At 42.1% G+C, this 22,822-nt stretch overlaps 1 protein-coding gene across 1 annotated transcript in view; it reads left to right on the plus strand.

Annotated features, from left to right (window-relative positions):
• The window catches only part of hcn4 (hyperpolarization activated cyclic nucleotide-gated potassium channel 4), a 92,981-nt gene that overhangs the window by 47,889 nt on the left and 22,270 nt on the right, over positions 1-22,822 (plus strand). Inside the window, exons 3-4 of the mRNA XM_088641458.1 lie at positions 9,883-10,044; positions 12,013-12,231. Of these exons, the coding sequence (XP_088497584.1) occupies positions 9,883-10,044; positions 12,013-12,231 (381 nt within the window). The remainder of the gene's footprint in view (positions 1-9,882; positions 10,045-12,012; positions 12,232-22,822) is intronic.

A 22,822-nucleotide genomic window follows, 5' to 3' on the forward strand; every position in this document is an offset into this window, starting at 1 on the left:
TAGAATAATCAACACAGCCAGTTTTACTTCAAATTGCAAAGAAGGAATGGTGTAAGAATCACACTTATGAAGTGAGTGTGAGAAGATGTAAAATAAAGACTACTGATGGGGTGTAATCCACATGATTATATATAACATATTGAGTGTTTGACAGTGTGGGCACTGTGGATAGGATAACAAAATAAACCTCTGGGTTCCTGGCCCAATGGATGCCAACCTCCGAGCAGCTGGGTGTATTATTGAGTATGGGCACCAGTTCTGGACTGTAATACTGTAATTGAGAAGGCACTGCACTGGCCCAGAAGCCACAGTAGCTTGAAGCTACACTAATAAAAGTAGGTTAACCAACGGCAGAACAGGAACCATTTGCTATGAATGAATCCAGGGCCTGGTATAGAGACTAAAACTAGGGAGGGTTACCACAGGACAGCAGCTGACTAAGCCAGAGGTAGGACACCAGATAGACCTGGAGTCGAAGAGATGTCATTAGGAGCAGCAGGGGTAGAGAGGGAGGAACCAAGGACTGAATTGGATGCTGGGCAGAAGAGCGTGCAACAGACTAAGTTAAGAACATTTAGGAAAGAATACAGGGTGAGGCCTGAGATTCAGAGGACAGAGTCTGGACAGGACAATAAAGGAATCAAGAGGAAGCAGAATGAATTCAAATAGGCTGACGGTGTGCTGAATGACGTCATCGCTAGATCTCTTCCTTACCTGTTATTCGACGCACAGTCCACACAGCAAATGAAGGTGACAGATGCAAGAATAACACTAGAGGCGAATGTGAAGGAGTATTTCTTTTTTCCCCACTTTCCTGCATGTTGTCTGGAGCACAGTACAAGAAATGCAACAAAAAATAATGTGAGGAAAAGCTCAGCAGGTCATTGGCAGCTCAGGACTTTGAACTGGACTGGACTGGAGTGTTTCTGGTGACATTCTTGGGAGATGTACTGTAGACGTTTACAGGAAGGACTTGTTTATTGTATACAGCATCTTTGATAGATAAAAAGAAAACAACTCTCTTATATGCATTTCATAAACTGAACTTCATGTTCATGGAGTGTCGCCATGTTCTGCTACAGTCCAGTTGATAGTAGCAGGAAAGGTTTCGGAATGGATGAGACAGGATTTGCGAACATCACAGCGAGTTTGTATTTGACCAGAGCCACCTGGTTTTACCAGAAGAAACAGCGTGGTTTAACAGGAGAATGGTTGTGATGCTGTCATGGGAGCAGGTCCTGACTCCAGTGAAATGCGTAGTAAAGACCCTATGCAGACGGTATAATCCGGAGACGGACAAAAGGGAAGACATGGAGAGGATCAGGACGGGATGACCGACAGGGGGGGCATGACGGCAATGATCCAGTGCTCGGGGGGGGCGTAGCAAACTAGTCCAGAAGGAAGCCCAACATGGGAAATCAGGCTGCAGTCCAAGGTCCAGGTACCGGGAGATTCATCCAGATGAACACAGGGAAAAGGGATCCAGGAGCATAGAGGGTAAAACCATAACGGAGCAAGGAGCTCCGAGCCCCGGACTCAGCTGGTCAGGACATCATTCTGAAGCCTATGCTCTCAAGCCACGGACGTGGGGCGACTTGATGCTAGGCGGGCCTCCGGGTGTCCGTTTTCCAAAACTGAGCCCAGAATAGCAGAGCCGCCAGGCTTAAATAGTGGAAAAGGAAACGAGACACAGGTGTAGGAACTTAAAGTAACCGGAATACAAAAGGGTAGGAGCGCCCTCTAGAGGAGGGAAGACAATCGTGACAGATGCTGGGTGTTTTGAAAATGACGGGAAGACAACGCAGATCTCAGTCATCAGAAAGGCGTGGAACTTGAAAAGAGACCTGTAGATGAGGCTGGCTAAGGCTGAAAAGCCAATGATTGAGATACCAAAGCAGTTGACGGAACACTTGTGGATGCAGGTAGATTCCAGGGCTGGATCAAAAAAGACTATTCATTGGAGCAGCAAATATGAGTATCCTTTGCAAAGCGAAAAACTGCACCAAAGAGAAAAATCAGGAAATGACTTCAGGAGTGATTGCAAATTACTTACAGCTGAGTCTGATTGAACTTAGCTGTTGTCATCCCTCCCGATCTTTCGTTACAAACGTCATTGAAGATTTTGAATTATATTTGCATTATTTTGACAAGCAGCTTAGACCTCTGGGTAAAAGTAGAGGAACACAGCTACAGTATAAGGGACCCAACTGATAAGAGGCTGTATCCAATGCTGTACAATCTAGTGATTTACAGTGCAAATGGGCTCAATCAAGTCTGTAGTCTGTTTTCTCCCAGGAAAATGGTTCAGAGGGCACTGTCCATCATCCAAAGGAAGATTTACCAATGAAGAACCTGAAGGGTGGGTACCAGGACTATACCTGATAATTGTTACATATGATGAAATTGTTGCCTAATATTTCTCTCAGCAGAGGAAATACTGCAGGATCAGACGTTTTCCATGAATGTGCTTTGTATTATTGATGACAGATGACAACTGGGCCCTCTGGTTGTGTGAGACATGCAGCATTCCCAGTGTGCACTGAGACAGGACATCCCCTGAACACCATGTCAGCCATACTGGAATATCATGCTTCAGACAGTTTCCTGGTCTAAAAAGCCAAACACAGACAGGCTAAAGGAACTAACTTCTCTAAAGAGATATTGCACAATATATCATGAAATTTAAATATTGACATCAATCATAATCCATTTCCTTCTTTATATTGAGAACCTGAGTATAATAATATGGATTATTAATGTTATTTAGGAAATAGGTCACGCACATCTTATACAATGTGTGTAGAGAGAGAGGGGGTTATTTCTGTGTGTGTAGAGGGGTATTAAAATCCTGAGGGTGACATCAATCCAAAAGACCTCAGTGCTGGTCTAGGTGCTGGTCACCTGTCTTAATCACTAAAAGTCTCCAGAACACAAAATTCTTAATAAGAAAACCAGAATGGAGGGTCTTATTATATAAGGTTTTTGATACCGTGCCCTTCAAAACCCAGAAAAGTACAGAGATGTCAACTCAGTTCATTTCTTCAAGCTCAAAAGCCATACATAGAAAATTAGGGAAATTAAATTCAAAACCTAAGTAATCATTACACAAGCATTAGAAAAGGTTGTGACGTATTTTTCAAAAATATCTTCAATTGTACATTTCTGGCACGCAAATGTAAATTAAACTAATGTAAACAATTATCAATGTGAAGAAAACAAAAACATGATTTAAATGAACACTTCTTTATATTGTCAACATTTTTTCTACATTTTTATGAACAGTGGGTTAATTTCAAATTGGTTTTGTATTTTCTATCTTGTGTTGAGTGTGTCATGATAGAAAGAGAAATCAAATCAAGTTGATTGAAGATGTAGGAGTCAGATGAAAGCTCAGTGAACTTTCTATTGTCAGAGCTGAACTGAAATCAAAAGGCACAGACCAAGCAGGTGACTAATCCTGGACTTCAATGTGATTCCATATTCTTCACTCTAAAATGAGTGGATATTTTTGGAGTGAAACTGAGAAAAAAATGATTTTTTTCACCTTAAAAGAACAATAAAAGACATTCTCCTCTGAGGTGCCCTTTTGTCAATTACTCCTGCTTATTGTAGTGCATGCCTTGGGCAAGAGCTGCAAAAATAACCCATAACAATGTTAACAATGTTTATAATGTTCAGTACTTTGTATTATAGAAAAGAAGAAGTGTGGGCTATGGAATGTATTGAAAAATTATATTGTTGCACCACTCAGCTTTCTAAAGGTTATATCATGATATCCTACTCAGACACCAATACCCCTTCCTGGGAAGTTATCATATTGTCAAATGGTCAGAGTAATGAGCTGTAGAGATGCTAGTGTTTCAACAGGCTGCTGTCACATTACACCTCTGAAAGAGTCATTATTTCAACAAAGACAACTTTTTTACTGTATAAATAGTCGATCTAGACTAAGTTTGGAGAACTAGGAAACAAGCTCAGTTGAAAAAAGCATTAACATTTTTTATGTGGGTATATTTTGCAAACTTAACAGCGGCTTTGTGCAACTGGTTTTCTAGCTGGTGGTTAAGAAAAGTTAATACATTTTATGGGAAAAATATTTGGAATGTGCAGAGTTTTCCCTAAGCAGAATCCCTCTAGAAAATTCCAGCACCCTCATCCATCCCACCTCAGTGTGTACAGATAGTGACAGCTGTTTTTGTTTGTAGAAATGTGTAGAAAACTGTGATCTGTTCATCCTGCCAACTTAACATACAGTTCTGGATACAGTTCCTTACTGACAGAGGAATACGTATCTTTGCCACAATAACCAAAGAGGTTTAACTGCAGATGCATCTTATACATATATATCTTATACATATGTGATATGTATAAGAATTGTGGAAATACACTTTTCACTGATACTATATGTTTATAGAAAACCCTCTTTCAATCTATGGAAGTGCTCCTCTGCAAGGAAAAAACATTCAAACATTAACTAAATGGAAATACAAAAAAAATAGGAAAAGTCACCCAGACATTTTCCTGCTAGTAGTTTCAAAAACAGGCCTGCTGTTACCCAGCTGTGCAACAACACACAGACACAGTTAGGCTATCAAGAGCAATAATAACTGTGACTCCATGAGTGCCCAGGTCAAATGCCCTAAGCTCCACCCCCACCTCTGCTTGATGGACAGGTAAGACTCCATTTACTCCAGAGGTGAGGCAGGTTCTGTATTCTTGATGTAGCATGGTGGAACAGACAGACACGGACAATACTGCTGGACCACAGGCGAGGCGAAAATACAAGCCATCAAAATAGTGATTAAATTAACAATGATAATTACAACTACAAATATATATATATACAAATAAACAATGGACTTTTTATAATAAAAAGTAAATAATGAGGGTTAATGAAAGATCTCAACAGAGGTCATTTAAAGAGCCTCTGTTGCGTAAAGTAACACTTGTTTGCAGTGTGTAAGTATGTGCTGAGCTCCCCTGGATTAATCTTCTCTGTGCTGTGTTGCCCACATGCTCTCTGAAGAGAGAATGGCCTAATTGTTAATGAGGTTTAATATGTGGTTGAAGGTAATTGCTGACTTCCACTGTATTTTACACTAATGTACCGTGCTTTCACTCTGCTGTTGTACAATAGGCTGAAAATAATGATTTAGGACAGAAAATGTTTATAACTGTAATATGTGCGAGAAATATGGAGACTTTGATGGATCCTTGACAATGTTAATTACATCTCCTTTCTGGGCTGAGTGTCAGATTCCTCTTTCCTTTCTGCTAGGTGGTGCGTGAATCTATCATTGGATCACTTTTTTGTGGCATTCTGCGTTAACTACTGTAATTCTCAGCTTATTGGTCTATTAAACCTTCAGTCATTAAACATTTTTAGCTAAAAACCGCAGCAAGACATTGACTTACCAAAAGTAGGACCAAACATCATATTTATTGTCTCATAAAATCTGCATTAATAACCATACTATTTTGCATTAGTTATAAATTCTTTAACTGATGTGTAAAGTGTGAAACGGTTGTGTTCCTTTGTCCTTGCTAAAGCTCCGAACACTCCCCACTCCTGACCAAGCTGTCCTCCCAGGGCTCTGACTGCTTGGACATCCTCAGAGTTCAGATCTTTCCAATTCCAGCCACCTGATTAATGTAACTCCCTCCCAAATCTCAACCTAAAACGTGTTTGCTTGAGTTAGTATCTGGTGGTTACATTTATAAAGCGTCCAGTTCCTCATTAGATAGATAGATACTTTATTGATCCCGTGAGGGAAATTGCAGTGCAACAGCAGCTTAACACACACAACACAGCCACAGTGTAACGAATTATATACTAATAGTACAATACATACAATACAATACAATACAAGAGTTACTCACAGTCCGGACACACAAGAGGAAACTAGAACAGAACAGTACACAGAAAATCGTAAAGGCACTAAGTGGTGGCTCTGTGGCTAAGGATCTGCGCCTGTGGCCGGAACTACTACTGGAGCCTATTCTGTTTGGCTCCTGAGCAAGGCCCTTCACCCCAACTGCTCCAGGGGTGCTGTACAATGGCTGACCCTGCACTCTGACTCCAAGCTTCTCTCCCTATCTGTGTGTCTCATGGAGAGCAAGCTGGGGTATGTGAAAAGACAAATTCCTAATGCAAGAAATTGTACAGTATTTGGCCAATAATGTGATCTTATCTTATGCACAGTACTTTTAGATGGTATTTTATTCTGCACTGCTCTTACGAGAATTTATCATGGCCAATTGTTGTATTATTTTAGTCAATTGCACTTAAATGCAATGGCGGCAAACTGTAACCAGAGTAAAATAGAGGAAAACTGTAAAAAAACAGAAAGTTGCAATACATATTTCAACACATTGTATAAAAACATTTTTGTAAAATGGGGGGTGGCTCTGTGGCTAAAGATCTGCGCCTGTGGCTGGAAGGTTGCCAGTTCAAATCCTGCAAAGGATTCCTACTCCATTGGGCCCCTGAGCAAGGCCCTTAACCCCAGCTGCTCCAGGGGTGCTGTATAAATGGCTGACCCTGTGCTCTGACCCCAAGCTTCTCTCCCTGTCTGTGAGTCTCATGGAAGGCAAGCTGGGGTATGTGAAAAGATGAATTCCTAATACAACAAAATTGTATATGGACAATAAAATGCTCTTTGATCTTTATGAGGATGTTTTTTACAGTTTTTTATCACTTCCAGTTTGCAGTTTTAATAACTGTAGGTTGTGCAGGTAATACAATTACGGGCACCTTTCTTAACAAGTCACCTTTCAGATGTTAAATATAGCTAATTTTAAAAATGCAATCAGATTGCTTTTGGATTTACAGCCATGCTACGTTCAGTCAGTTGATATTAACGAACTAAAAATGTAAAAAAATACATGCAATGTGAAAATCTGGCATCAACTGAACTCAATGCATTTTAAAACTGATTCTCTTATTTAATATTTTCAACACAGTCTTAAGATTTGCATTTCATTATTCTGGTCAGCCCAGAATAGTTGTGTTTCTGAGGAGTTCAAAAGTTTAATACGGTTGTTCAGGGACATCTAAACTTTATTTCACGTGTCCTGAATTTTTGTTAAAAGTAGCACAATGCCTATGATTTGCTGCATTTCAAGTATTTGCATGACAATTTCTGCATGGTAAGTCTGTGAAACCTATGAACAGGAAGAAAAGGAGGCTGGGTAATGTGATGTGCATTTCTCTGCAGAGGTGTATATCCTAATGCTCTTATTCCTCAGAACATTTGTAGGATTCCTACAAAACAAAAACTCTTTCAGATGTGAAACCAGTTTAATAATAATAATAATTGCTTACACTTATACACTTATATATATATATAGACACTCCAGTCAAAGTGCTTTACAGGTAATGGGGATCCCCTCCACCGCCACCAGTGTGCAGCCCCACCTGGATAATGCGATGGCAGCCATAGTGCGCCAGAACACTTACCACACATCAGCTATCAGTGGGGAGGAGAGCAGAGTAATGAAGCCAATTCATAGATGGGGATTATTAGGAGGCCATCATTGGTAAGGGCAAATGGGAATTTTGGCCAGGACACCAGGGTTACACCCCTACTTTTTTCGAGAAACGCCCTGGGATTTTTAATGACCACAGAGAGTCAGGACCTCGGTTTTATGTCTCATCCAAAGGACGGCACCTGTTTACAGTATAGTGTCCCCGTCACTATACTGAGGCATTAGGACCCACATGGACCACAGGGTGAGAGCCCCCTGCTGGCCTTACTAACACCTCTTCCAGCAGCAACCTTAGTTTTTCCCAGGAGGTCTCCCATCCAGGTACTGACCAGGCTTACACCTGCTGAGCTTCAGTGGGATGCCAGTTGTGTGTTTGAGAGTGATATGGCTGCTGCACTTCAGATGATTAAGTTCTGTAAGTGACTACTGCACGTTTTATTGATCTTCCTAGAAGGTGGAATTACTTCTCATGTCTCAGGAGAAATCTTCCACTATGAAAAAAGAGGGTGTTTTTGTTTTCTGTCCCAAAAGACAAGCATGTCTCCCTTCAGATGAGCTCCATCATTGCAAACTCACTGACTTCTTGTCTGCTGATTGCTTGACAGGCTCAGGCACAGCTCAAATTGGAGGAGAGTCAGTTTCCTTCTCTGTAACCTCTTCAGATTCCACAAGCTCTTTCATCTAATGGAACTAGTTTCCCCTCACTGACAGGTTTTCTGCCCTATACAATACCTCCTGTTGCTTTTGGTTTGCAAGAACTATTCATGCTCCTAGACCAGTAGCATCTTTGTGTACTCTGTCTCTAGGGGGCCCTACATATAAAAATGTGTTGTACTGTAGCTAGTTGCAGAGAAGATGTTTGATGTCCTGCAATGACACTGCCTATGGCCATTTCAGTTTTTGGCCATTAACGTATCAAAATGATCTGTACCCTGTGCAATAGTCCAGCTGCTTGTATGCAGATCCGATCAGCGATCTAACAGAGCTGTCTGTTACCACAGTCTTTATTGTTAAAACCGTTGACACAGTGTATTTATAGTAGGCAAAATATGAGAATCACTCTTATTGACACACAGAAGCCCAAATATAATTTCATACTAAAACAACTCCTTTTCCATCCCACATTCATTTCCAGAAGAAGTCTTTAGTGTTTACATATATGTGTATTAAGCATTCCCCCATAAATCGTCAGCATTCATAAAGTGAAGGTTCTGAATAAGATTAGAGTGCATTTCGCTCTTACAAATAGAAGGATTTCTAATATATAAGAGAGTTTATAATTCTATTATATAACTGAGTACACTGTAATGTACTATTCTTCATTTTCATTATCTTAAATTCACCAAAAGCCTAGAGAAATTTAACTTGATTTAAGTTTAAGTTTGGAGGTAAAGTGCCCTTTGTATTTAAAAGGTGTTACAGGACTGACCTAGTTGTTGCTACAGTCACTGAAAGGGGTCTAGTCTCTTCTCTGTATGACTGTTCTCTTGTGTCCAGTCAGTCTCCTGCCGGCTCCCACTCTGTTTACATGCAATACAGAACTGGACCAGCAGGATGAACAGTAGTCCTGACTGGGACAAAACTTCCCGTTCCTCTCAAATCTTAATGCACCAGCTAATCCACTTTAAACAGGCACACAGAACGTGTGCAATGCCACCATATCGGTGGCTCTAGACGAAGAGCGTCACTAACACTCTCCGTTCTAGCTGCTCTGAGGTCCCTGCCCACTCGTTTTGGGGATATGTGACTAACGTGCTTTCAGATGTAACCTTGCTGTGCTGCTGAGCCTCAGCTGCTGCTGCTCAGAGATGATTCACAAGTGGCTGCACTCTCAACCTTCAGGCATGGTGCCTTTTGTTCTCGGGTCTAACTACAGCCAAAAATTTTGTGACATGGAGCCCAGACTGCAATACTCTTAAGCCTCAGTTGTTTGTACTCCAGAATCTGGTCTTCTGGAAAGAAGCATGACTGGATTGCAAATTCCTTTCGCAAAACCTGGGGCAGCTGGAGTTGGGAGTTGCTCGCCTTGACCAGTTGTCCCTTTAGCCTTTTTTAGATTGGAACTCCCCCTCCCCCACTTTTGTGTGTCTTTTGTATTGGTTGCAATTTAGCGTTCGGACTTTAAAAATCCAGCAATTTCATATGAAAGCTGAACAAGGTCCAGAAATTGCCCAAATCCTGGAGAGAATCTCACAGGCTCTGAAAGTGCAGTCTAAGAAACTGAAGCAGAAGCTCTGCCATACAGGAACTTGCCACGAGAAGCTGATCTAAAGATAGAGTGGAGAAAAAGCCAATGGGCTCCCAATGGGCCAACAGGCTTGCCGATGAGGAAAGACTGTAAGATGTGGTAAGATGCAGTAAGATACAGTCAGATGCTTTCTCTTGCACCCACAGATCTTCCACATGACCTATGACCTGGCCAGCGCTGTGGTGCGCATTGTCAACCTGATTGGGATGATGCTGCTGCTGTGCCACTGGGACGGCTGCCTGCAGTTCCTGGTGCCCATGCTGCAAGACTTCCCCAGCGACTGCTGGGTCGCCAAAAACAAGATGGTGGTGAGTACGAGCTCGGCGCTGCCCGGAGCTGAGAGGCACCTCACTTCCCATCTGGTCCCAGTCCTTGCTGCAGAACCCGGATCAATGTTCATTCAGACAATGCTAAAGTCAGTGATCCACTGCCAAATTTGCAATGATGCCATTGTCCCAATTCTAATTTAACAATGTCATCTAATTTCAGTTCCCAATTGAAGGAAAATGCAGAAAGCTCAGATAAGGTGCGGTGAACTTTTTCTCCAGTGCCAGTGAATACTAACAGAGAACAGTAGACTTGTCCTTATAACCAGCTCCAATTAAAAGGGAAAAGGACAGCCTTTGAAATTTTCAGTGATTAAGCAAAATCAAATTGATCATGAAGACGGGTGGAACATAGTTTTTCTTTGCTTCTTCACTTTTCTGCGTTTTGCAAAAAATGCAAAATACCAATTGTTAATCTTCTTTTAGACATTCCTGCGTTTGATATTATACTTATAAAATTAATAGACAATGAACTTTTGACCCACTTTCTCCATGAAAACGCAAAGGATATGGGGTACAAAGTTTCACCACCTGACTTCTTTCCAGGCTAAGTTACAACTGCCCCAACAGTGTAATGTCAAGTGTTATGAGTTTGTGATGTATTTCATAGAAGATAATTGCCCCATGAAAGCAAATAGTTTAAAAGCCCCTGAAAGGTGATGACACACAATTTTTATTACATCTGTTTTGAAGTCCACAGTTTAACCCTTAAATGTTCTACCAAATTAATTTCCAATAATTTCCAATACTGGCATATTTTCTTAGTACAACTTAGTTCAAGGCATTAACTCAGTCTCACAAACTGAACTCTTTCTATGTGTCTCTCTGTGTTCTTACTGACTACATCACCTGGACACCTTCTTTGGTTTATTTTCACTTCATTCTAAGCAATATCTACAGCATTGACAGCAGTGTTACCACCTTGTAGATAATTAGGACTGGGCTTAGTCAATATTGGAAAGGGTCGTCCCCAGGGAAAATAAAGATGCTGCTGTAAGTAGTGTTGGTGGACGAGTTGGTGGTGATCTTCCCTGTTTCTAGACCGTTGTCCCATTGTGGTGACCAAAACCACTGTGCTGTAGATAGTGCCATCATTTGGTTAAGACATTAAACCAAGGTCCTGACTACATTGTCATTAAATATACGTCGGCATTATTTTTAAGAATATGGGTGTCAGCCCTGGTTTCCAGGTTAAATTCTACTCCTTTCTCTCTTATTTCAATTGGTGAGGTAACCGTCACTTCTCCAGGTGATTGGCTGTGTATTGCAGTTGCTGGCACGTAATGACTGCCACACATCTTCCAGGTGGGTGGTCATGCAGGAACAAGTCACCCCAAGCATGTGATGAATTTGCTTCCGGGAGCATCTCATCTGTGCACGTGTATGTACAGTATGAAATGGCTACGTGCTAAACCGTTAGTGCCTATGTGCTAATACATTAGTGTCTGTGTGTGTTTTGTGAGGGGTTCTGTCATGTTTTGCTTTTGCAGAGACAAACTAATTGGCTTTATTTGATTTTGTGTTCTTTGGGAAATCTACCCCAGACAGATTTAAACATGTCGCTTCACATCACACTTTATTGTTATTCCATCTCTGTTCAACAGGCATTACCCAAAGGAGCTCAGAAAGTGCACAATAGTTCATTTCAGGAAAAGATACCCACTGCATTCCATTTTCTTATTTCTAACCTGCTTGTGTCCTACCAACATTTGACATTCCTTTTTCAATTTGCTCCATCGTACCTTATTAGGCCTAATGAGGACCATAGAGTATTTAAGGAGAACAGAAGAGGATTGAAGCAGTGAATGTCACCCAAAGGTCTGAATCACATGATATTTATAATCTGAACATTCTGGCCCTGTTATAAGATATGTGATGTTTTTGCGGAACAGCATCTCGAAAGTTTATGCCACCTTGTATTTATGTTGTCAATGTGTGTCTCCCTCACAGAATGACACCTGGGGCCAGCAGTACTCCTACGCCCTGTTCAAAGCCATGAGCCACATGCTGTGCATTGGTTACGGGCAGCAGGCCCCTGTGGGCATGACCGACGTGTGGCTCACCATGCTGAGCATGATCGTGGGCGCCACCTGCTACGCCATGTTCATCGGCCACGCCACCGCGCTCATCCAGTCGCTCGACTCCTCCCGGCGGCAGTACCAGGAAAAGGTGAGCCCCTGACCCGCGGAGACAGGTGGGAGAGGCGGTGCATTTTTATACGCATTGGCTTTCCGTCTGTATCTCAAATAACAGTGCTGCAGCTTTCACTGAAGTCACTGTCTGGGCTACAGAGGGAGCAAAGGTCTTCTCTGCTGTTGTCATTCTCTGATTCGACATAAAATACAGTATAACAGCTAATGAATAGAGACATGCTTGTTTCCCCATTTTAAGTCAGTCGTCTTTCTTTTTCCTACGTTCTCAGCTCAGAAAAACAAAAATATTTCCTATCTCAACTAAAGGAGTCTCTGACAGCTGCCCAAGCAAGCCCCATCTCCCTCTCTGTCAAATCCTAGTAGGAAGTGGCTGGTTTGGTGTTAATGAGCTGTGCTGCTAAGCTGCCTCATGTTTTTGCACTCTGGATTTCCCCCAACAAAGACAGGAGCCCACTGGGAAAGAAAATCTCTCAGCCCTGGTGAACTGCTCCTTTTAAAATACTGATAGTAAGGAAACAATTCTGTGATCCTCTTGCAGCAAAGCAATCACAGTGCTTGACCATTGTGCTGATCTGTGTGGATTGCAAGCCATTACCCCTGAATAGCACCATAAAAGTGCCAGCTTCTTACCTCATCACTAAAAACAATCTGCATTAAAAACGTCTTGCTCAGGAAGATGCCTTGCTAAAATATATGGACTACTAAATCAAGTCCTTTTTGGATATACTGCCAAATGTAAATAGGAGCTAATCGTAGAAGAAAGATGTCTAACAAAAATGCAATTTACAGATGCAATACCTCTCGTAACTGAGAATGATCCTGCAGGATCATTAGTACTACAGTATTATACAGCCCAAGCTTACTTGGACAAAAACAGAGCTAAAAGCACTGTGAAAATGTCACCTCAAAAGACGACATGAAATTCTCTGGTGTTAAATAGGAAGGACTTGCCTCACTAGGGTACTTCATACAGTAATGACCTTGCATTGTTTTCAGTTGCACCATAGGTCATTGGTCAGACCACTGAAGTCTTCAGACACAGGCCACAGGTAGGGTGTAGTGTTAGCAAAACTATCCATGGAGCCAAACCGGTCAGAGCTTCAACTTTATATCCACCAAAGAACCTTGAAACTGATGCAAAAAGGTACTGGAAGCCCAGCCCACATAGAGGTTTCTCTATCACACCGACACCATCTCTAGTCTCTGACACCGTCTCTGACACCGTTCTTGGCTGAATCAAGAACCTTAGCTTTCAGACTGAGGAAGATCAGGAAGTGAAGGTTTGCAGTAGGGAAAGCTTGACATGGAAATATTGATCAGTGCCTCCTTTTATATTCTTGTGCCATTGAAGCGAGAAGGTAATGCTGTCTCTTAATCTGTATGGGTTTGTTGCAGTTAAACTTGAATTTGCCTTTAAAACCAGTTGGATAAACAACGCAAAAAAAAGATCAGATCAGATCTGCTAATCATATTACAGTTGTTTAAAAAGCCAGTGTTGTCTGCTGCCCTGCTTTCAGGGAATGGCTGTGCCAAGCAGGTCTGCCAGCTGTTTCCTGCTCCCAGTCTGTACCCTGGACCATGAGCTCTGTAGGGCAGTGTCCTGGGGATTCAGTGTGCCTTGCAAAGACACTCCATCTAACAGCAGCCTGACTAGAGCTTGCAAAGATTTCTTTTCCCAGTTTGACTTGGCCAATAGCACTTAGACTGCAGGTTGACTCCTTCGCTGGTCTAATATTTTATATCACAGCTGTTCGTCTGCTAAAAAAGGCATGTTTAAGAAACATTTCTTGAAAATATGTTACTTATACTGTAAATGTATTGAATATATGTATACAGTATCATATCAGAAATCCACCCAGAGCACAAGGAACAAGGCAGAACTGAAGCCTGGCCAGGATGCCAGTCATATAGTACACTGTTTAAAAATGTCTGGTATAATACTGTACATGTACTGTATGTTTAAACAAATTTAACCATCTAACCATTTGAAATATATTTTAATATATTTCAGACCCCCACAGTTCTTCACTCTTCATGCCTGTATTTCAATATAAGTTAAATGTTTTCATACTCATCTTTGGCTGCTTGTATTTTCAAATGTCAATATAATTTTCTATTCACTGTTGAAATGGCACAATTCATCCAAGCTGTTTCGCTGTGTTTCCCCTCTGGAGGAGAGTAGGGACCTGGAGGTGACAAGCCACTTGCTCTTGTCTGAGGTCAGGGCTTGACCTTTCCCTGCAGGAGCCTCTCAGGGGAGTGGCGAGAAACAATGGGCTGCAAACTGTGCAGCTCCATTCTCCAGCACTGCTGCTCACAGGCCCTCGGAGCCCACCTGCCAATTCCAGCTCCTGCTCTTGAAACCCAAGGTGCACAGCAGGACAGTCGTCCCCTGAAGAGTCGCGTGACCTTGGCTTGGTTTGAGTGCTGAGGGGGCAGAGCTGTGGCTCTGTGGCTAAGGATCTACGCCTGTGGCTGGAAGGTTGCCAGTTCACATCCCGCAGCCGGCAGAGGAATCCTACTCTGTTGGGCCTCTGAGCGAGGCCCTTAACCCTAACTGCTCCAGGGGCACCGTATAAATGGCTCACCCTGTGCTATGACCCCAGGCTTCTCTCTCCCTGTCTGTGTGCCTGTGTGTCTCATGGAGACCAAGCTGGGGTATGCGAACAGACAAATTCCTAATACAAGAAATTGTATATGGCCAATAAAGTGATCTTATCTTTTCATTGTTCCTGGGAAAGAGACGGAACCACAATTCCCTCACAATGGCTAGGAAGAGGGACAGTTCCCATCAGGCACTACGGTAGTTATAGAGAAGGCCTGATGGCTGTAGAATATACAGTATGATAATTGCATGAGGGCAATGCCCACAGGGGTACAGTACGTAGATGCAGTGTCTGTAGGTTTCCATATACATACTCTAATGTCATATGGAGGAAACTCCTGACTAGAAAGATACTTGAGGGGTGTGTGCACAGCCCGAATTCTCATAATACACTGTACAGTGAGAGTTTGAATTCCATTTAGAACCCCAGCAGCAGCTCATGAGCACCTCTGGCAGTGGATTTCTCATTCTTCCTCACCCCACTATTGACCTGGACCAGCCTTCCTGCTCCTCTGAGTCCTGGTCAGGGCAGGCTGAGTGGCAGTGTAGGCAAAAGTCTGTGCAGACCTGATGGACAGATGCTGTGTACCAGCATGAAAGACTGAGTGACGAAAGTGTTTAAAAGGGATTAGACTACAGAGGCAATTGTTTTTTGAAAGTAAGGTTTTCATCTGAAATTGCCTCCCACAGCCCTCTATTTACAGTATATCACAGCCTTCTGGATTTAATGAGTTGTGCAGTTAGAGGTTACTGATTTCCATATTTTTGATTAAGAAAGAATTACTACTTTGTGTATGAGTTAGGATTGCAGTTAGGAGAAATCAGGGGATGTTGAAATCAAGAGCTGTTTATGGTTTCTGATCCTAAGATCCTTGAAATGAAAGATATTTAAGCTCTTTTCATTGTTTGTTTTCAGAAAGTGTGCTATTTGGTGATAAGGCTATAAGAGGAATGGTATTTTGTGGGTGTTTAAACCATCTTTGTCTACCTCATATTTATTTTAGGTCCTAAAATAAGAGTCAATGTTTACAATCAATCAATATTGATTAGAACATTTGGTTTAGAGTAGATTGGACTGGAAAAAAAGACAGAAGCCCCTGCAGGCCTACGGCATTTTCAATTGTCAGTGATGACTTGTCATGTGACATATTGCGCCCAGATTTTGCTGTGGGCTAATGTGTAAAGACTCCAAGCAGGAAGGAGAAACAAACTAAAACAAAAGAAAATGCAAAATACAAGCAGCACACACAATAAATACTACAACATTTGTAATAGTAAAGCTGACAACCCAGGGATATACTTAGTTGCTACTGGATAAATTATCCCTACACTATCCCTAAAGTTATTATTGAATCCAAATTAGAATTAAAACCTATTCATATCAATAAAAAACAGAGCAGGCAGACTAATTGTTGAAATAAATAAAGGACCGAACTGGTTAACAGAATGAAGGGTTTATTTTGAAGGACTATTTTTAGGCAATAAATGGATTAGTATTTTGTACAGTTGATCTCAGACAGGATCTCCTTAAGGTGAAGTGTAATCTGTAAAAACAATTCTCCGCCAATAAAAAAAGAAACTCGGCAAACAGTAATAACAAAGTCAGACTACAAATTATTATCAGAAAGCCCAGACTATAATCTGCTGTGAGAGAAGACATTTCTCACAATGTGCCTAAGTGTGATAAATGCTGTGTCTGTCACAAGCAAGTCAACAGTCCTGAATTGGCAATGGTTTAACAAGAACAGCAATTTACATAAAAATGACAGAGCGATATTTTTATTGTTATACTACAGTAGAAAGCCATCAATGTCACGATCGTAGGCCCCTCCTCTTAAGGACTCTCCAGCTCTCCCTTGTTTATCTTTGATTTCCTGCACCTCCCTCCGGTTCCAGCCCCCTTCCTATAAAAGCCAGACCCCGTTACCCCTTTTATTCCCCCGACCCCTCGCCAGACCCCGCTCTGGCTTTTAACTTCTGTCATGTCTTTGTCTTGAATGGACCACCCGGCTCTGGACTTTTGCTTTCTCTGGATTTTCTTACGGACTCCCTTCGGACTAGTTTGCCTTGGCCACGCCCCCCTGTTCTTCTTCCAGCCCCTTTCCTAGTCTTTTTCCCCGTGTGTCTCGCTCCCCTCCGGATTCTGCCGTTGCATAGGGTCCTGAAAGACGCTTTGTGACAATCAATGGTTACTGCCTTTTTCCACTGCCTGCTAAGGAGCATATTGTTACACTGTAGGTAAAGGTTTGAAAAAAAAAATAAAGTGATCGTTCATATGCACCATTCGATACTGGGCAATAGGTGCATATCCAGAGCAGGCAAAAACTGAAATTATCTGCATGACAGCATCTTGTTTGAACTGTTTGTGGAGGCATGAGAGAAAGCTGTAGTGTAGATCCTTTTGTATTTCAAAGAAAGATATTGTACTTCATCACCTCTATGAGGCAGTGGATAGGTAGCAGACTCATTGTCAGACGCATTACAAATCAGAAGCTGATTTCCTGACAGAGGGATCCCCAGCAGATGCATTTGTCAGCTGCAAGTTGTGACATGCGCAAGCTACAAATTGCACTAGCAGCTTGGCGTTAGGATAGTTATATTGGTAAGAATGTAACTGAGCAATTATGCACAGGTTCTCTGGGCATAATTAATGTGAATCCTAAAGGTGATTAGACTCCCGGCCCAATACTGAAAAACTTATTTCTTTATGAAAAACTTTTTGAGTGCTTCCAATTTTTTTGCCAGACTTGCTCCTGTTTTCAGAAGCGTCGGTGAGCAAAGAGCTTTGAGTTTCAACTTCAGCTGATGCTCACGGTCGTCAATCTGCCGCTCTTCTGGCGAAGACGTGCCTTCTGTTTCCCCTTCCCAATCGATCTCTTCTTCGCGCTTGTGATCCCAGGTCCTCATTTCGTAGTAGAGCCTCAAGTAACCGTAGGGTTTACTTTTTCAACACCTTTGAGCATTTTGAAAACTTCAAACAAATTACAGTGGCTTGTTTTCTCTGATAGAGATAAACGTTCTGTCCCTGTGGTCTGTATGTGTGTGGTCTTTGATGTCAGGAATGACTCGGGCCACTCTTCTCTGAACTATATAATACTGGGGCAGGGGGTGACATTTCCACTGGTCTGCCACTAGAGGCCACTAAAGAGGGCCTCAGTGATTTGCAATACACAGCAAATCACTTCGGTGTAATCGGTAGTTACTGTATATGAGTGATTAATCTTGATGCACTTTGTCACATGAGTTAAATTAAAGGACTTTGTGTCACAGTGAGAGGTGAGGGGGTGAGGGAGGAGTGTCTGTCGCAGGACTGGGGGAAAGGAGGCTGTATACAGGGAAGTATCCTGCAGCAGCTGGACCTGAGGGGTGGTATTTCGCTCCTCCCTCAGGAATAGTGTTTCTTTATTATGAAGAGGACTAATGCACATTTTGTGAAGTTTCAGAACGATACCTTTTATTTTGAATTAATGGCTAGGAAGGCTCCTGGACTTCAACGTTATCAAAATTAAGCTGAAGGTTTTTATGTGTAAAGAGTCACATTACCCAAGACAGGGATATTTCTAAATATCCAATCACTGTTTTGTCTTTTTTTAGTGTTTCCTCATGTTTTACAGCTGAAAACATTGACAGCCATTAGCAGCTAAAGCATTTGAAGAGGTTAGTGGTGGGTAATGTTAAGATTAGGGTTATGTTAATGTTAAGATTACTTGGGTGCTAAATTGTAGTGTCATCAGTAACCCCTTACAGATGAGGCTGTTGTACCCTTCATTAGGTTTTAGAAACTGCTCTAGTGTCAAGCTCCTGACCGGAAGCTCCAGGTTCAATCCCAGGTAGGGGTAAGCGATGGGGCTTGCTCTAATTCCTTCCAGACGGCTCCCAGGTCCACTCAGCCTGCTTTCCAAATGAGTGCCAGTACTGGGGGTTCATCCTTCTGGGGGTAATAGGCTGGCTGGAGAATGATGCTGACCACATCACCTCCACCTCCAGTGTCGGATGGTTGAGAAAAATGGTGGCCCTTTCCCCCCATCCCCCCAAAGACCTTTATGGCCTGGAAAGGGACCTACCTACCTACCTTCATACTGACAGACTCTCACATGCAGTGGCAGCGCTGCAGTCAGTCAGCAGTGAAATCTGGCATTACAGCCACAGGCCACTGTACGCTTAGACTGCGCATTCTCAGTCTGACACCGTTCCAAAGGAGAAAAGGAAATAAAGCTTATGTTAAAAAAATACAGCATAATTAAGTGGCTGGCTTCTCCACTGGGAAATACATCGTTCTGTTATTTCAGGCACGATCAAGCGAAAGAGAAGCTGAAGGAAGCAACAGTGACAGACTGTAGCACCAGGCTGTGTGGTGCTGTAAAAAAACATGCGAGCACACACTGGGGTAAAGAGGTGCCTCCGTGCACATCCATGTAATTTTCTCTTGTGCCCTCTGATTCATATTTCACTGCTCATTCTGTAATATATCAACCCAAGCACCCTGGCTGTCACAGTGTGATGGGATATTACTCCACTGTTCACAATGGAGATGTGATTACCTGCTTAATGTTGCTGATGGTTTTATTTCTTCAGAGCTTCTGGGTTTCAGGCAAGAATGAACAGTCCTTTAAGAGAAATTATGTAAGACGGAAATTCCCGTTGCGTACAGTAATATGTCACCCTTGCCTGGGGAATGTATTTAATAGTAATCATAGGTTATTCATTCACTGGACTCTCAGTCACAAAATCAGTAGTCATTTCTGAAAGATCCCAGAGTGTTTGTGCAATGCTTTCTTTGTGTGTGAAACTAAAACCAGTCCAATCTTAATCGTGACAGTTCTGCCAATCTGGAAATACACCTTTCCAAATCAAATTTGAATTTATAAGACCCATTTTAAAATTGTAGCTTCAATCTGACGTCCATCCACACGGTTCAACAGCCCAGAAGAAGCCACACAGCATGTGTTTGGGGAGTGTTCACAGTTTATTATCGTAGAACCAATTTTTCAGATCAACAGGCATTTTTCACAGGTTCCTTGATCAGAGATTGACAAGGTTTTACAATTTCTCTAGCAATTGCCTGGGGGATAAATATCTGAAAGTTTTATGCTGATTTAATTTATTTCAGTTGTCTATATTTTGCAGAAAATATTTTTTTTCTTTGCGGATCTAGACAATTATTAAATAGACAAAAAAAAGATTTCTTGATAATGGAGGTGATCAGTGCAAGTCCCATGTTTCCTAAATGAGTGTTTTCATTATTCAGGTTAATGGAAATATAAGGATGTGTTAATAATGAACATTTTAAGAACGTTTGTGAACTAATACTGTACCTTCATGTGGGCACATTATTATTTTTGGTTCTGCTGTATAAATTAACTTGTCCGGAATACTGGACAGTGAACTGCTGTAAACTGTCATATTGGAATATAATCCTACACTGGCATCTGTCCGTTTCCATTCTCTTCCAGTCTGTTTCATTCGGTTGTTTTGTTCTAGCCATCCTGCCAGCTGGTTAACCTAACAGTGCCTGTAATGCACGGCCCATGTCACAGAGCCTGCCACAGCGTCCCTATGCTTTCACCTGCCAGTGTTCTTTACATGGCTGTTTAACTGCCCCTGCCTCAGTGCCTGGAAAATCACCCAGCACATGCATGGTGCACAGCTGAGAAGCCTGAATCTGGAACTGCGTGTGTTGCAGTCAGAAGCATCATTAGCATGTGTGGCTGGCTGTGATGGCAGTGACCGCAGCAGACAGGACCCCTGTCTGTCTGGGCCCCTGTGTGAGCCTGTGTGTGCGTTTCAGCACTCTTCATTGGCGCAGACTTACCTGGAAATCGTGCCTGTCCAGAGAGATGTGCTGTTATCAGCCAAGACAGAGCAACAAACCTTATTTGATTCCTGTTCCCTGCTGACATCGTACACAAGTGGACACATGTCTGAGCAAAACCAACACTGGCAAGGTAACAGGTCCTGACCTGACCACTAATTAAGTTCATTTCCTCGAACAAGTGCTCAAGCCAGGATTAAACTGGAGCTTCCACCAGCGGCCAACTGCACATTGCAAACCTGACACTCAGTGGCAGAAGCCCAGGACATCCAGTAACCCACTGTCCAGCAACAGAGTCTGGAATTGGTGCCCAGCAGGTGGGTCAGAGTTTTGATTTTACATGGGCTTGGATCTAATGTGTAGAGGAATCTCACTTTTATCTGTCTCTTTTACACCATTCACATGATGAAGCACTTTCCTTTAAACCGACCATCTCAAAGCACAGCGTACCCTTGATCATGAGGCTGTACTGCAGGGCATCGCTGCAGGGGACAAGGAGCAGTTAACTTGCTGCGTTGAAGGTTTTTGATTTTGACCGTGACTGTTATTTGGAAAGACTTCATCTCTCACGGCCTGGGTGCACTTTCCATCAGCAGTTTGTTCAAAAACACAGCTTGCAGAGTTTGCCAGCTGTTGGCTTACAAGCAATATTCAATGTGTGTTGTACAGCAGGTGGCTGATTGACTCGCTAGCTAGTTCTGAAATTGCAGTAGGTGCTTGCGTGTCGAGGTACAAGTGTGATGACAGGGAAGTACTGTACTTTAATGACACAGCTGAAAGGATGAGAGAGAAACAAGAAAGCAAGTAAGCAAATGTTTATATGACTTCCTGTTTAGTCTTCTTAGAAGATCCTTTATGGCTCAAAGGTGCAGCTCAATCCAGAGGGCTGACATTCTTGATATCTTTGAGCCCTGCGGAGTTTTGAAAGGGAAACTGTTGCTTCTGTAGGGTACAATCTGAATACAGCATTTTTAAATGCTGGAACACTCTAGGTCAGGAGTCGTACTGTAAGTAGCATTCATAAGCAAAACGAGTATTGTGATCTAACTGTTTCTGACATCATTCTTAATTTGTTGATTGTTTTATGTTGTTACTGTCTATAAATACCCAAATATATAAAAGACCTAAGCATGTATTTTATATTTTAATTTTTTTTAGTATTACAAATATTTTAAAAGGGTAAGGAGGGTTGATGTATTAATAGAAAAGGCTTTAAAGACTTTAAAGGCTTTAAACTTTCTTTTTGCAACCATTGCAAGATTTCTTGTGTTGTACTAGAAATAATTTTGGTCAGACAGGTTTCTAATTCTTCCAAGAAATTCTCGAGCAAGAGAGAAGTGTATTTTCACATTTTTGTATTCAGTTACAGTACATTCTTGTTTCCTGTCTGGCAATATGTACCGTATTTTAGGCTATTGATTCTATTTAAGAATCTCTTCACAAGTCCTCTATCTGTCCACTGTTTTGAAGGGGTAAGAGGAAGATGCAAACTTTTTTATAGTTTTTAAGTCTGGGCAGCTAGTCGTGTTGCTCCTGTGTTGTTCCTACAGGTGGCAGCTGGATGAGATCTACTCTCTATAAGATGGGTGAAACAGCCTTCTCTCTTTCCTAACCATCCTTTTGTTTCAATTCGCTCGGCCCAGGAGTTTGTACAATGTTATTTTCCTTAATCAGCAGAACTCCTGCCAAAAACGATTTGGGAAATGACCAGCAAAGAAACAATTTATGAGGACACACCTATAAATAAGAAAATAAGAAATAAAAAGAACAGTTTCACAAAATAAAATAGTGAGAAGGAGAAGAGATAACTCAGGACAGTGTGGGTACATTACAGCAGGGACAAATCTGTCACCAACATGTTGGACATTCTTCATATGAGCTTTTTATATGGGAATAGCTAGGGACCACAACAAACGGGAGTTTTTTTAAATGAATAATACTTTAATTGGCACATTAAAAAAATCCAACACCAACTCTAACCTCTCCTCGTGCGCACGTGCCCCCTGCCTCAGCACTCCCGGGCCTGGGGGGGGCAACACGGAGCCTCCCAGTGCAGTCAGAGTGTGTCTGAAAGACAGTATCCAGTGTCAGGAGTGCGGGAAACCAGCTCAGAATGGCGGTTTCTGGCTGCTGTAAGCTTGGCTTTTCCTTCTTTGCTTGACATGTAATACTGTTGCAGATTCTTTTAAT

This window comes from Lepisosteus platostomus, chromosome 7 (genome assembly GCF_059453375.1).
Source record: "Lepisosteus platostomus isolate fLepPlt1 chromosome 7, fLepPlt1.hap1, whole genome shotgun sequence".
NCBI classification, from domain to species: Eukaryota; Metazoa; Chordata; class Actinopteri; order Semionotiformes; family Lepisosteidae; genus Lepisosteus; species Lepisosteus platostomus.